Below are 12569 nucleotides of genomic sequence, written 5' to 3' on the forward strand. Positions count from 1 at the left end.
ACTGTCCAAGCAGTAAGGAAGTAATTTTTTAAAGATTGCAAGGAAAGCCTGGCAACTTCCAAAAAATATAATTTATTTAAAAAGTTGGATATCAAAGAGTCTGTACTGAATACATGCCAGGAAACTTCAAGTCTTTATCATAATAAGCACACTCAACATTTTAATTATTTTCTCATAGATTTCAACACTGTAATTTTTGTCATTCAGATACCATACCTGTAAAGGAGGATGACTGAGAATGTATTGAGCCTTTATTGAGCATAGTCATTATCTGACCAACAAATTCCTTAGGAATAAAATTAGCATATGGCAGTATCTCTGTGCTGATAAGCTGCACCACCTAAAATAAATTACATATATTTATATAGATTTTCTAAATACTGTAAATCTAGTATGAAGAAACATTTAACAAGAGAGAAAGACCTAATTAGACATCACAAAATCTTCTATTGCTAGCATTTAAAATTTGCAGATATGTCCTAAAGTGTGGTCTTGCATGGGACATTACTCTTGAAACAAAAACCTTTCCCCTGCCACTTTTGCCAGAGTTTCTGATGAGATTTCAAATGACATTTGAAGTATATTCTTCAAGTTGAATTTATGGTTTTGAAAAACCCCAATTCAATATCCTCTCTATGACATTAACACACATACCCATCCCTGACAATGTGATATCTGCAAAGCAGAACAAGTGTGTTAATTATCTAAACGAGCTTAAGGCAGTACACATTAACAGAAATGCTCTTTATCCTTGTCTTGATGCTTCCATTCAGGAACAAAATAGGTTTAGAGCTCCATAAATTAACGCATTAGATTTGAGAGTTCTGCTCACTGCAAGCAGAACCACTCTCACTTTTCATCCAGGTATTTTTGTGTTCCAGCCACCCCTCTGGAAAGATGTCAGGTGATGAAACCACAGATACTGCCAGGTTTTCTTTGCAACGTCCTTTGCTTTGTACCCTAATCTCTGTTCTGCCACATTTTCTTATCCTGGAGTGAAAGGAAAGAAGTCCTTCTCTACTTCAGGTATCATCTTCTCCTAATTTTCTTCAGCTTTATTCAACCAAACATACAGCAATCTCTGTGTTGCACAAACTACACATAATTTCTATATTTATGCCAAAGCTTCTCAGTATAGAGAACACATCTTAAGGGTAACAATGTCTAAGAAAAAATTACTTTTTGCTGACCGCCCCCTCAACACAGAAGGCATTCATTTCAGGTTTAATTGTCAGCTTTCCCTGTGGTCTACAATTACCAGTGTAAATGTTCAGCAATAACATAATAAATAAGGATACACAATGAGTCAGAGTCAGAAATGCATTCTGGTTTAGCCAGTCTATACTGTTTTGAAGCTGAGATGACAAGAAATAGTTTTTGGCATCCCACTTCCTACTTTTTGCATCACCTGGAAGCAGCTGAATTCTGGACCTATGAATTTCCTGTCTTGTTTTCAAAAATGAAAACAGTATCACAGAAAAAGTAATGAAATGGTAACTTTTAAAGAAATTATTTCAGAACAAAATGCGACTTCTGAATGTCACTAACTTGTTAATTTTAACAGTATTATTTGTTTTAGGCTCCTTACCTCAACATCAATACTCTCATTCTTCTGAAATTCTTGAATTGAGAGATTATCAGGAGGTGTACTAAAAATAAACATACTGCATTATACTTCAAATTTACAACATGAGGAGATATGTATGGGAAAGTGCATTACATTTACAGTTATTACATGCATCAAGTTGGTACTACTATATGGTAATGACTAATGATCACAAGGTAAGGTTGGATGGGGGCTTTGAGCAACCTAGTCTTTTCACTCACTATGCCAGAAAAATACTTTTGAGTTCAATGGTACATCTTAATTTTTTTTTTTAATTTTACATTTTCTTCTATATTAATGAAACATTTTTCATTAATGGGATATTACCATGTCCTTTTCCCCTGCTAACTGAAATGATGTATTTGTTCTCATTCTTAATAAATTTTATTAGAAGAAAAACCCATTTTATAAACAATAGTTTTGTAGAAATTTAGAACTTTTGGTAGTTCTTCCATTAGATAGATATATATATCTATTTATGAATTTATTTTCAGATGAAATGTCCAGAAGTGATTCAACAGACCCTGTGATGGGTAGTTCAGAGCTAAGCACAGGCTCACAGGCAAGGTAGCTGCCCAGGATAGGACTGTGGACCTATGCCAATCTTGTCCTCATAAGGGCGCTCATCTGGGCCTGCCTCCTGTGTCCCATTGCCAATTTTAATGCAAGTTTAAGAACTTTGAAAGTTTTGAAATCTCATTCAAATCTGATTAGTTTTGCTGACAGACATTATGTTTTGCGTGATTTTTTTCTTCCAGTGCTCCTGTATGTTGCTGACAAAGATGAGGAAGATTTTTCTGAGAGAGGCTTTTTTTCCCCATCTTCTGAATACTTTGCATAACACACTGAAGATCAGTCTTCACATCTACAGCTAATTTTCAGTTTTGACAATTAGGAATGTTTTACGTATGTACCAATGTTTCTGCTTGAAAAATAAATATATCTCTGCTCCTCAAAGAGACTTTATGCAGATAAAGTCTAGATCACTTTATCTACGAAATGGACATGTGTTACATGTATGAATAAAAGAATAAAATATTAAACTATTGTATTTATTACTGGGTTGTGTATTAGGGAGTCAGAAAGTTTGGAATTTTATGTTGAAAACATAGAATAAAATAAAATATTAAGTAGCTGTTCAATCAGTAGCTTTTCTAAAACACAGAGTTGTTAAGTATGCAAAACGTTTTGATAATAATTTAGGCTATTATGATGCACAGAAATGCAGGTCATGTTGAAATACATGGGAAGATTTCAGTCTGAGGCTTTCTAATTTATGACTCAGTTTCTGAGCTGAGGTTTACCTAAAGAGGTGTCAGGCTTTTCTGCCCAGTCATCCATACCTGATCTACCTTACCTACTAAAGATTATGGTACATTCTTGTTCATGTAGCAAATTATTCCCAAGTAAATAGGTTTTTGTCTATGTGGATCTATCTAGGGGCCAAATGCTTTGCTGTTCTGGCACAACATACCCAAACCATACCGGAGGGTCAGGAGCCAGGAAAGATAAGAGTGTGATGCAGCAACTTTCCTCAGTACAGAGCCCCCAGCCCCTCCCCACTGAACAGGGAGGGCTTCAGAGCCAAGAGCAAAGACCTAACAAGCACCCGGAGCCCTGCTGTGCACAGCACTCTGCACAGAAGCATCTTTTGGGAAAGTATTGATTTAATTCCCTCGTGTGAGGATAGACTTCTGCTCTAATAAATTATATATATAGACACACACACATATTCGGTGAATTTTATTGTATATAATGGCTTGACGTGCTTCTATGAAAGCCTCTGGGAAAGAAGAACAATATGAAATAATAAACACACCAGCTTCTTACTGGAAGACAATTTTGTGTAAATTAAGTTATATGAAATGTATTAATTTTAAATGTCATCTTGATTTATGACAAAAATCAAGATTATTGAGTCACCTCAGCTGTAGTTTGCTATAATTTTTTTTTTTTTTTAAAGCTGAAACCTCTGTCTTGGACGGCATTAATGCTCTGACAGCAACATATTCCTTTTTCATTTACCTGGGATCTCCTGGCTATATTTGAGATTTTGTTGTACAAAGCTGCAGAGACAATTTCTGCTGTGCTTTGTACTTTTTAAACATCATTGAGTATCCTCTCTCATTTAGCCCCATAGCTGGCTTGAAATTCTGTTCCTAGCCAAAAGACAGAGGTGGGACACTATTTTAAAATACAGCTATTCACAGAGCTTTAGTTTAAAGGGTTCAAACTACAGTGGCCTCTTGTCTAATCAATGCCAACTCGGTTTCAATGCCAGAAGCAATATTAGGCTACCTACACATACAATTTCTAGGACCACAGTGACTAGAAGAGTTATGAGTTAGATTAGAAAAATGCTTCAAATATTGGTTAAAAATTTAGAACATCAGTGAAATAATTTAATTTTTCTCCCCAATGCTCAGACAGGTAGAAACTTGGAGAACGTGCCTACAAAAATAAGGCAACGTGCACTGGCGTATTTTAATGAAAGCTAAAGGAAAAAAACCTAATCAAATCTGTTATGCAGTGTTGCTAGGAAGACTGACTGCATTAAGCCTTTTGTGAGCTTACAGAGATGCAGATGTTTCATATTTAGAACCATCCCAGCAGTGCTAAGTCAGGCTTGGAGAATAAAGGTTTGAAGAGGAGATACAAAAGGAAGCCATTTACCAAGCTTTGCTTATAGCCTGGACAGACAACAGCACAGAACATTTAGTAGTGAAAAGTGTGGAGTATGACAATGTATCAAGACTGAAGGAAGAAAAGGAAGGGGGTTTTGTGACAGAACATTCCAGTTTCATTCAAACAAAGAGCTTAGGAAAAATTACAGAATGCCAGCGTAAGAAAGTGGATTTTCAGTTCTAACCATATTCAGGTCTAACTGTATATATCTAACTATTCCTGTTACAAGGGATGACATGTTAGAGAATGCTAAAAATCCAGCTAATGCAGTAATGGGGTTACTCTGTCTTGCTGTCAGCCTGTTGCGGGGTTGGGGGGGGGGTCAACTGAACTGTATTTCCCAAATTCTTTGTGCTTCAGAACCTTTTCAATCCATGCTGGCCTTAGTAAAATTTGTACACTCCTGCACCTAACTTAATAACCTCCCTGTCCTGCGTGACACATTTGCAAGTTGGAAAGCCACCGGAGATGACCTGACTCACAGCTGCAGTAAAGCCACTTGGACAAGTTCAGCAGGGTTACTAAAACCAATTCAAGTTTGCAAGTCACAAATCTAACTAAAACCACTCTCCTCTTCTCAGCTGTGGCTTGGTTAATTGATTTGGTGTTATGGACAAAAATCCAAGTAGTTTCAGAATTTTAAAAAACACAGCTCATTGTTAATATAAATAAATCAGGAAACACATCAAAACCACCTGGCTGTCCTTAAATAAAGGAATAATATGGATAGTTGGAAAGTACATTCTCACTGCCTTCCCCTGCAACCTGAAGGATGACATGCATGTCAACTCAGCAATAATTTTTAGTTGTTATTTTCAAAACAGTGAATAGATTCTCTCAAATTACCCTGGAATAAGGCACCACTATGACTAGTATATGTTTTCTGTTAGAGTTACAAAAAAAAATTGAAAGAATACACTAAATTTGAAAATTCTGAATTCAATTTCCTTACAAGTGGAACGACTACAAATTTAAGAGACTAAGTATTCTGCAATTATAAACCACTAGAAGACACAATTTAGCAAATTTCAAATCGAAAAGGACAGGTTGCCTTACTTGCCAAGGGTAGTCTCATAGCATCTTGCACAGAGTGCAGAAAGATTTTAGCAAAGGAAATCAGAAGAGCATTACCTCAATGTGGGGAACTTCCACAGCTAGCTCTAGAGCCCTCCTTGCATCAGCGAGAGAGATATGCTTCAGTAGTAATATGGGGAGGAGGAGAACGAGGAGGATGAAGAAAATGAGAAATGACTGCTATTACTAATTGTCCTGACTAGTGGCATAAGGAAGATATATTCCCTTTTCAGCTTTAATGTTTTTTAGAGGCACAAGACTCAGGCTGATAGAGCAGAAAGTCTATCTATCTATCCTAGAGATACCAAGGGACAAGGCTCTAACTGTATGTAGGACAACCATACACTTGGAAGGCAAACTGCTATTTAGAAAAAGATGAGCATTAGGGAGGTAAAAAAACCCCAACCCCAGACATTCTGTAGCCACACAAAATACAACTACATAAGCAACATTAATCTACTCACAACAAGCCTGGAAAGCATAATGATAGTGGTCATTAATTACACTAACAGGTCAAATTATCTTGCTGTAGCCATGTGGTTCTACAATATACCAGCCTATTTTTAGTGCTTTAAATTAATTTAAATTTTAAAGTTTCTAAGTGAAAAAAAGAGTTTCCTACACTTTTCTAAAGACACCTTTAATTAGGATGAAAAAATTTTCTCCAAAACACATTTTGCATGTTAAATTATAGTATACACTCTGGTTGCTAGAGAGGCAAAAGGGACTTAAGTCAAGACAGACATCAAAAGGCATCATAAATATTCCAACAAGTACTATTTTTTCTTCCAACTCCAGAGAGTATTTGTTCATACATGACAAATGACAAAAGGTATTAGAATTAACATAAAGAGTAATAGCTTCTAGCAAGTAACACATTAAGATGAAATTTCTACGTTTGAAATAATATTCAAGTAAAGTATAAATCGTTCACAGTAAATGAAACATAGTTGTTATAGACAAACAGATTTGGCCAAAAAGTCATGCAGATGATAGTGGATTATCCTGAATTACACTAAAGAGCTTGGATAATTTTGCTTCCCTGAATTTATGAACAATTAATACCAGGAAGCGGTAGCAGTACTAGTCTTGTTCAGCTACGAATATGCAAAACAGAAATGTTTAATTTGCATTGCAAATATTTAGGAATAATTAAATTACAATGAGTAGTAATATGTATTTCCAAAGCAACTTTTAAGTGAACATACATTATTCTACAATAACCTGAAAAAACTTCATTTGAATTCTGTACACCCAACAACTGATGTGGACTGCTTGTCGCAGAATTGAAGCAAGAATACTAACTGCAGTTGAAAGAAAACCAAGCAAGATACTGCAAAGATTATTTTACATTAAAGAAGCAGTGAAGTATAAAATAAAAACTTGGATGATTGAAGTGCCTTTTATGCCATCATGGATGACCTTTTCTATTTTAAGGTCCTCCTACTTAATAGAATTTTCTTTCAAGTAAATGCAAAAACAATAGGAAGGTCTTTCATCTGATTGCCATGTAGTCCTATTGATGATATTCCAAACCCACTCATTATTACACATTTCCACTAATGGATATGTCTCTAAAATAAATTTTCATTGCTTTTTATTTTTTTTTGTTTGCTTGTTTGTTTTGGGCAAGCTGGTATTTATCCGTCATTAGTAAATACAGCTGTGTTTGATTGCTGACTTTTGTGTGTTTCAAAACTAAACACACAGCATATTAGTGTAAGGCACTGAAGAACCTTACTGTTTTCTGTTAAAAAGAAAGATTTATTTGTTACTGAAAATCAGGGAATTATATTTTTCATGTCCCACCTTGTTCTTTATTCTAAAACACTCTTAGATAAACTTAAACTACTCCTAAAAGATGCTTGCCTACAGATGTTTACAGAAGATGGAAATTCCATACCACTCCTAAGCAATTATCCAAAATACCTAAACTTCCTTAGAATAAAAGGTTCCCTTAGTGTCTAACCTAGAAAATCTTGTTGTACTGAAACAAGTTTTTACCCATTGCCAAGGGACAAGAAAATTCTTCTCTGAAACAAGCTTTTATTATATTTTGAAAATTTACAATGTTTTGTTAATGTTATAGTCTTTTGTTTGAACAAACAGATCCAAAGCCAGGCTGGATGGGGATCTGAGCAGCCTGGTCTAGTGGAGGGTGTCCTGCCCATGGCAGGCTGTTATGAACTAGATGATCTTTAAAAGCCTTTCCAACTCAAACCATTCTACGATTCAATGATTAAACTGTCTCCAATCATTACTATTTTTCACTTCTGGACTTTCTCAGCCTGCCCATTCTAGACTGAGAATGTGTTTCATTCTTGAGAGGAATCTGTCCATCTTTATAGTCCTAAATATGACTATTTAGCTACCCTTTTCAAAGAGTATAATAAATAAAGTGTAGTTAATTATTAAGGTGCAGTCAATTTATCTTAGGTAGAAACAAATACAGCATAACCATGGGCTTCTAAGTGAACAGCAGTGTACTAAATAATTTTCAAAAATTCACAGTAAGTGGAGTATTTCAAGATGGAATTCAGGACGAATACATATAGTTAACGCTGTTCATTAGAAAAAAATATGTGTTGCAACTCTGTTCAAAGTGAAGAAATGAACAATTTGTGTACATATCAGCAACTCTTTATCAAATCTAGAATAAACATCCTTGGGAGTCCATACAGAGCTCCCTGTCCTGTTCAGAAAGACGATGCCGTATATTGAGAGTTCAGCTGAGCTCGTTCTTGCTCTTACACTTCACCTTTTGATTGAAGCTTTTTGTACTACTTTCTAAAAGTAGAGCTTTTTGAAGTAGGCAGATTGGTTACTTCTTCTCCATCATTTATTAAAATAATTTTCATATATCAAATAGCTCTACTAACACATATAATGAACAAATTACTTATGAATATTTTCCTTTAAAAATAAAAAAAAGGAAGTTGTGTTTACCTTTTTGTGAACAAAAAGTCTTCAAAAGTATTTGCTAGCTCTGGCCACATACTGTCAAATTTTCCAGAAGATGCATGCTGCCTTGCAACAGGCAGTCCAATGGAGAGAACTTTGAGAAGAGAGGACACAGCTAGCTTCCATGTGCTTTCAGAAGGACACGAGTACTTCAGGCTAAGAGGTATTCTAAGTGTCTGCAAAAGGAAAGTCAAAACAAAATTTATAGTTGCTCAAATCTAAGATTACAGCAAGTTTCTGCACAAGATCTTGGAGGACACTGTCATAGATGGCAATACACAATCCCTACCTTTTTTGCTAGTATATGAGATGGCCTTTAACAAATGCAATTCTCAAGAGGATTTCTCATATACCAGCTGGTTAAAGCAAAGGTCTGTATCCAAGTACAAGGTCAGAAGTCAGAACTGATCCATTATCATTTATACTATGAAATTATATACTAATTTTCTTTTTCTGTATTGCCATCCATCATTTCTGCTAAGTCTGACAAATGGGCTTTCCTAACACATAAGAGACTGCAGGCAGTCTGTTACCACAAGTGTATTCTGAAGAATTCAGTCCCTATAAAGCCATCCCAAGTGCTTCCACAGTAAAGAAAAAGCCTCATTGCATTTAAATTTTTCCTAGTAAAGTTGAACTTTAAACACTGGAACATAAACACTGAAGAAATCTGGTCATTATTGACTGTTAAACCACATGAAATTTGAAAGTAAGAACAGCTAGTGAAATTCTAAGATAAAGGCTACAATACAACTCAAATGTAAAGCAGATGAAAGCACAGCAAATTTTAAGTCTTTTAGATAGAAAGTCATCTTCAGTATCTATAAAACAAAGTCATTAATAAATTTTTCAACATTAGGCATATGAACTATTTACACATATATGCATTCTTTTTAATATTGTTAGTCAAACTTTAGAACCTGAGAGTAAGTTTTTTGTTTTGTTGGAAAACCAATCATTTGCTTGACTTTTCGAATACATAACGACTAAATTCAGGTACTGTATGTATGCCTCCCATGACTTTAGTCTCTGATTTGAGGAAAGCAAAAGGAGGAAAGATTCACTCTGATTCTCATAAGGGAGTCAATTATAATTAACTCTCTATGGCAAAAAATTATGACAGCTAGAATCTAACCCTAGAGATAAACAGAACTTTTTTTCCCTGCTGCTTTTGGTCATATGTGTCAAATCTAATTCCAAAACCAACATGGGCTTTAGAAACATGAAAAATAAATGTTAAAGCATTTTTATATATCACAATAGATTCTATTGTTATCAACTGCAAATGTTGCAAAAAAGTGGTATTTTTATCAGTTTCACCAATCCCATTAAAACAGAAGTGGAAAACAATTGCATTAACTTTGAAATACAACTATTTCATTCATAACAGATTTCAAATAATATCACCTGTTTTAAACACATTCAGGTTTCTAAATTTCTATACAGGAAAATCTGATGTCAGCAAAGTCATTGCAAACAAGCCAGGTCAGACACATTCTTATTTTCCAGACTTTTGGAAAAAATTGCTTCTATTATTTACTAAAATTTTTTGCTGAAATTGAATGGTCAAAAAAAGTGAAGCATTTGGCAATTTCACTGTAAAGGTATATTAGCTACATTTATTATGTATTATAAGGTATATTAGGTAACATTTCAGAGCTGCATTGACACATGAAGTCATTAAAAGCGATTCAAAAGTAACAGAGCATACACCCCAGAAGTTTTTATGCCAGTCGACAGAAACTGGGCTTTAGCCTTCAATGCCATATTTACTAAGGCACCTACTTACCACACTCAGGTGCATAACACTTTCAAAGGTGAACATTGTGGGGCCTAACACGCTTGTTAATTTTTATCATAACACTGAAATACTGATGCTGACATTACCCAGCTAAGAAGAGTACAAATAGACTAGTAAATAGCCTTTCAGCTTCAAAAGAAATTATTGTCTGCTGCTCATCTTCACAAAATATCAATTTGTTTACTACAGCTTGAAGCTTCCCAGGAAGTGTTTGTTAACACTAGCTGAAAATAAAACTCATGATTTTCAATATAAGCTCATTAAATTCAGAGCACATGCAGGTCAAACTTTTACCTTAATAATGTTCTGAAGAACTTTCTCTGTTACCACAGCTTTGTGGCAAGCTGTCTTTTGGTATAAGTCCACCACAACTTCCAATGATCTCTCTGCAAATGGTACGTAATTCAATGCCACCCATTCTGCCTAGGAAAAGGAATTAGTAAATTACTAAATTAGGCATGAAAACACATTAATTAATGAACAGAAAGTGTATGTTTTGCACTGAACTCTCAGTTTAATGCATGCAAGGTTTGCTAAGAATATGGTCCAAGCCACAAAACTGCAAATACAACATAGTCTGGCTAGAAAATGTACTCTACATTGAAGTAAAGTACATTTAAGTAGGAGAAATGTTGCAGTCTAAGCAAGACAACTACATTAGGACAATCTTTAAGGAAATTTAACTCACCGGTGCAAATAGTTGTATCTAGTGTGATTCCATTGTGTTGCAGGACAAACAGAATAAGAAGAATTAATACATACATAATAGTTACCTCTTTGATTACACTGAATCAGATGCTCATGCTTAGTGAACAGCAGTGTACACAGATAAAAAGAATTATTGAACACGTTCCATTTCTTTACAGCACGTGCAATTCAAAAATCTGCAGCTTGAGGGAATTTTCTCCATTCAAAATTATCATGCCCCTGTTTTAAATTTACTATCTCTTGTAGGACAAATTATTTTAGATTAATTCCTGTACAAATTCAGACACATTTGTCTGGTGTCCAAGCCAGACCTTTCCTACATGAAGGAATATGAAGTATAAAAGCAAAGAAAAATGCAAAGGGAGTAAAAGAAGATAACAACAGCACGTAAAAAAACTTTTACACAACATGCAGTTAAATTTTTACAGACCGAACAAATGCATCTTGCTGGACAACCTATATCTGAAGCTGAATTGGATTAACCAGCCAAGTGAAACGAGTGAGAATTCTAATTAATTACCTGATTATACTTTGCATTTGCAATGTGCTTTGTTTCCAACTGTCCATACTGTGGAGGCTTGCAGGAAAATTCTACAAAGGCCAGTAGTTGGTCAAAGATTGCAGGATACATTATCTGCATACCTTCTGAGCCCACACATATAGCCTTTATCAAAAGAACATAAAGAAGTTTAATATATATTTCTTGAGTTTTTGCTGTAACACCTGCATCAGTACAAGGAACTCCTACAGAAAACTCCCCATATAAGACTATGCAGGAGTCATGCTGTATGAAAGATCATGTGTAGTTCCAATAGTTTAAGGAAATTACATTTTGTTACTTTATTGTAGTAAATAAAGTTGCAAGATACCTGGGTATATATAGTTCAGTAAATACAGCTATCTCATCCAATAAAAGATTAACTTTTCCTCACAAACTCTGTTTTGACTTGTCAGTAAAATAAAGTCTTTTAAGTCTTGTATATAGATCTCAACCACATCTTCTTTAAGTTCTACTTCAATAAACATTTAAATCTCAGAAGTAAATGATACAAAGCTTCAAAAAGTAGTTAAAAGAGTGTTTTATAGAGAGGAATAGAAATAAAATGAGAATTATATGGTTTGGCATAGCTAAAACTCATAATCTTGCTTTAAAATGGAAAACATTTCAGGAACAGTCTACTTATATACTTACACTACCAAAAAACCTCAAACCCCCCTATACTACAGCAGTAAAATACTAGAAGGTGAGTTCTAATGAGAAATAAAAAGAACATAGAACAAACCAAAGGGTGTAAAATGGGCTCAACACATGGAAGCTTGAAAAGAGATGCAAAGCTCCCTTCCATTCCCATGTTCTTGAGTTGCAATGGTGTCCTTTGTTAGTGGAATCACACTATAAAATATATTTATTAAACTAGTCAGGGTTCAGTCTGAAAAATGTTAGGTTTTTTTCATGCTATTCAAACTGCAGAGTTGTTCCACAACTTCAGAGAAAATCAGAACTGACCCAAGTCTTCCTGTATCAGCAAAGAACCTGATCCTACATGCAAACACAGAGAAATGTTTTGTTTCAAAGATTGCAAATATTTACATACCCTTCTATAATGCTTTCTGTGTGTACTCCTGAGAGTATCAGTTGATTTCAAGAGAGGAAGAAGGTACTCTGGCCTAAAGCAAAACCATCTGACTCATGGCCTTTGCTTCACATCAGCCCTGGCTGGCTGCCTTGCCATG

The 12569-nt window shown here is 34.9% G+C and overlaps 1 protein-coding gene across 5 annotated transcripts in view; it reads right to left on the reverse strand.

Moving 5' to 3' along the window:
* Positions 1–12569, reverse strand: part of MON2 (MON2 homolog, regulator of endosome-to-Golgi trafficking) — a 66031-nt gene that overhangs the window by 5646 nt on the left and 47816 nt on the right. For 2 of the 5 annotated variants that reach the window (XM_059847002.1, XM_059847004.1), the window contains 6 exons: positions 11356–11499; positions 10816–10833; positions 10422–10550; positions 8312–8502; positions 1589–1649; positions 217–340 (listed from right to left, as the gene is read on the reverse strand). In XM_059847002.1, coding sequence (XP_059702985.1) covers positions 217–340; positions 1589–1649; positions 8312–8502; positions 10422–10550; positions 10816–10833; positions 11356–11499 — 667 coding nt within the window. Of the gene's footprint in view, positions 1–216; positions 341–1588; positions 1650–1674; positions 5486–8311; positions 8503–10421; positions 10551–10815; positions 10834–11355; positions 11500–12569 lie in introns of those variants that run through there. The other 3 variants (XR_009486570.1, XM_059847003.1, XM_059847005.1) reach the window with 3 other exon arrangements.

This window comes from Haemorhous mexicanus, chromosome 5 (genome assembly GCF_027477595.1).
Source record: "Haemorhous mexicanus isolate bHaeMex1 chromosome 5, bHaeMex1.pri, whole genome shotgun sequence".
Lineage (NCBI taxonomy): Eukaryota > Metazoa > Chordata > Aves > Passeriformes > Fringillidae > Haemorhous > Haemorhous mexicanus.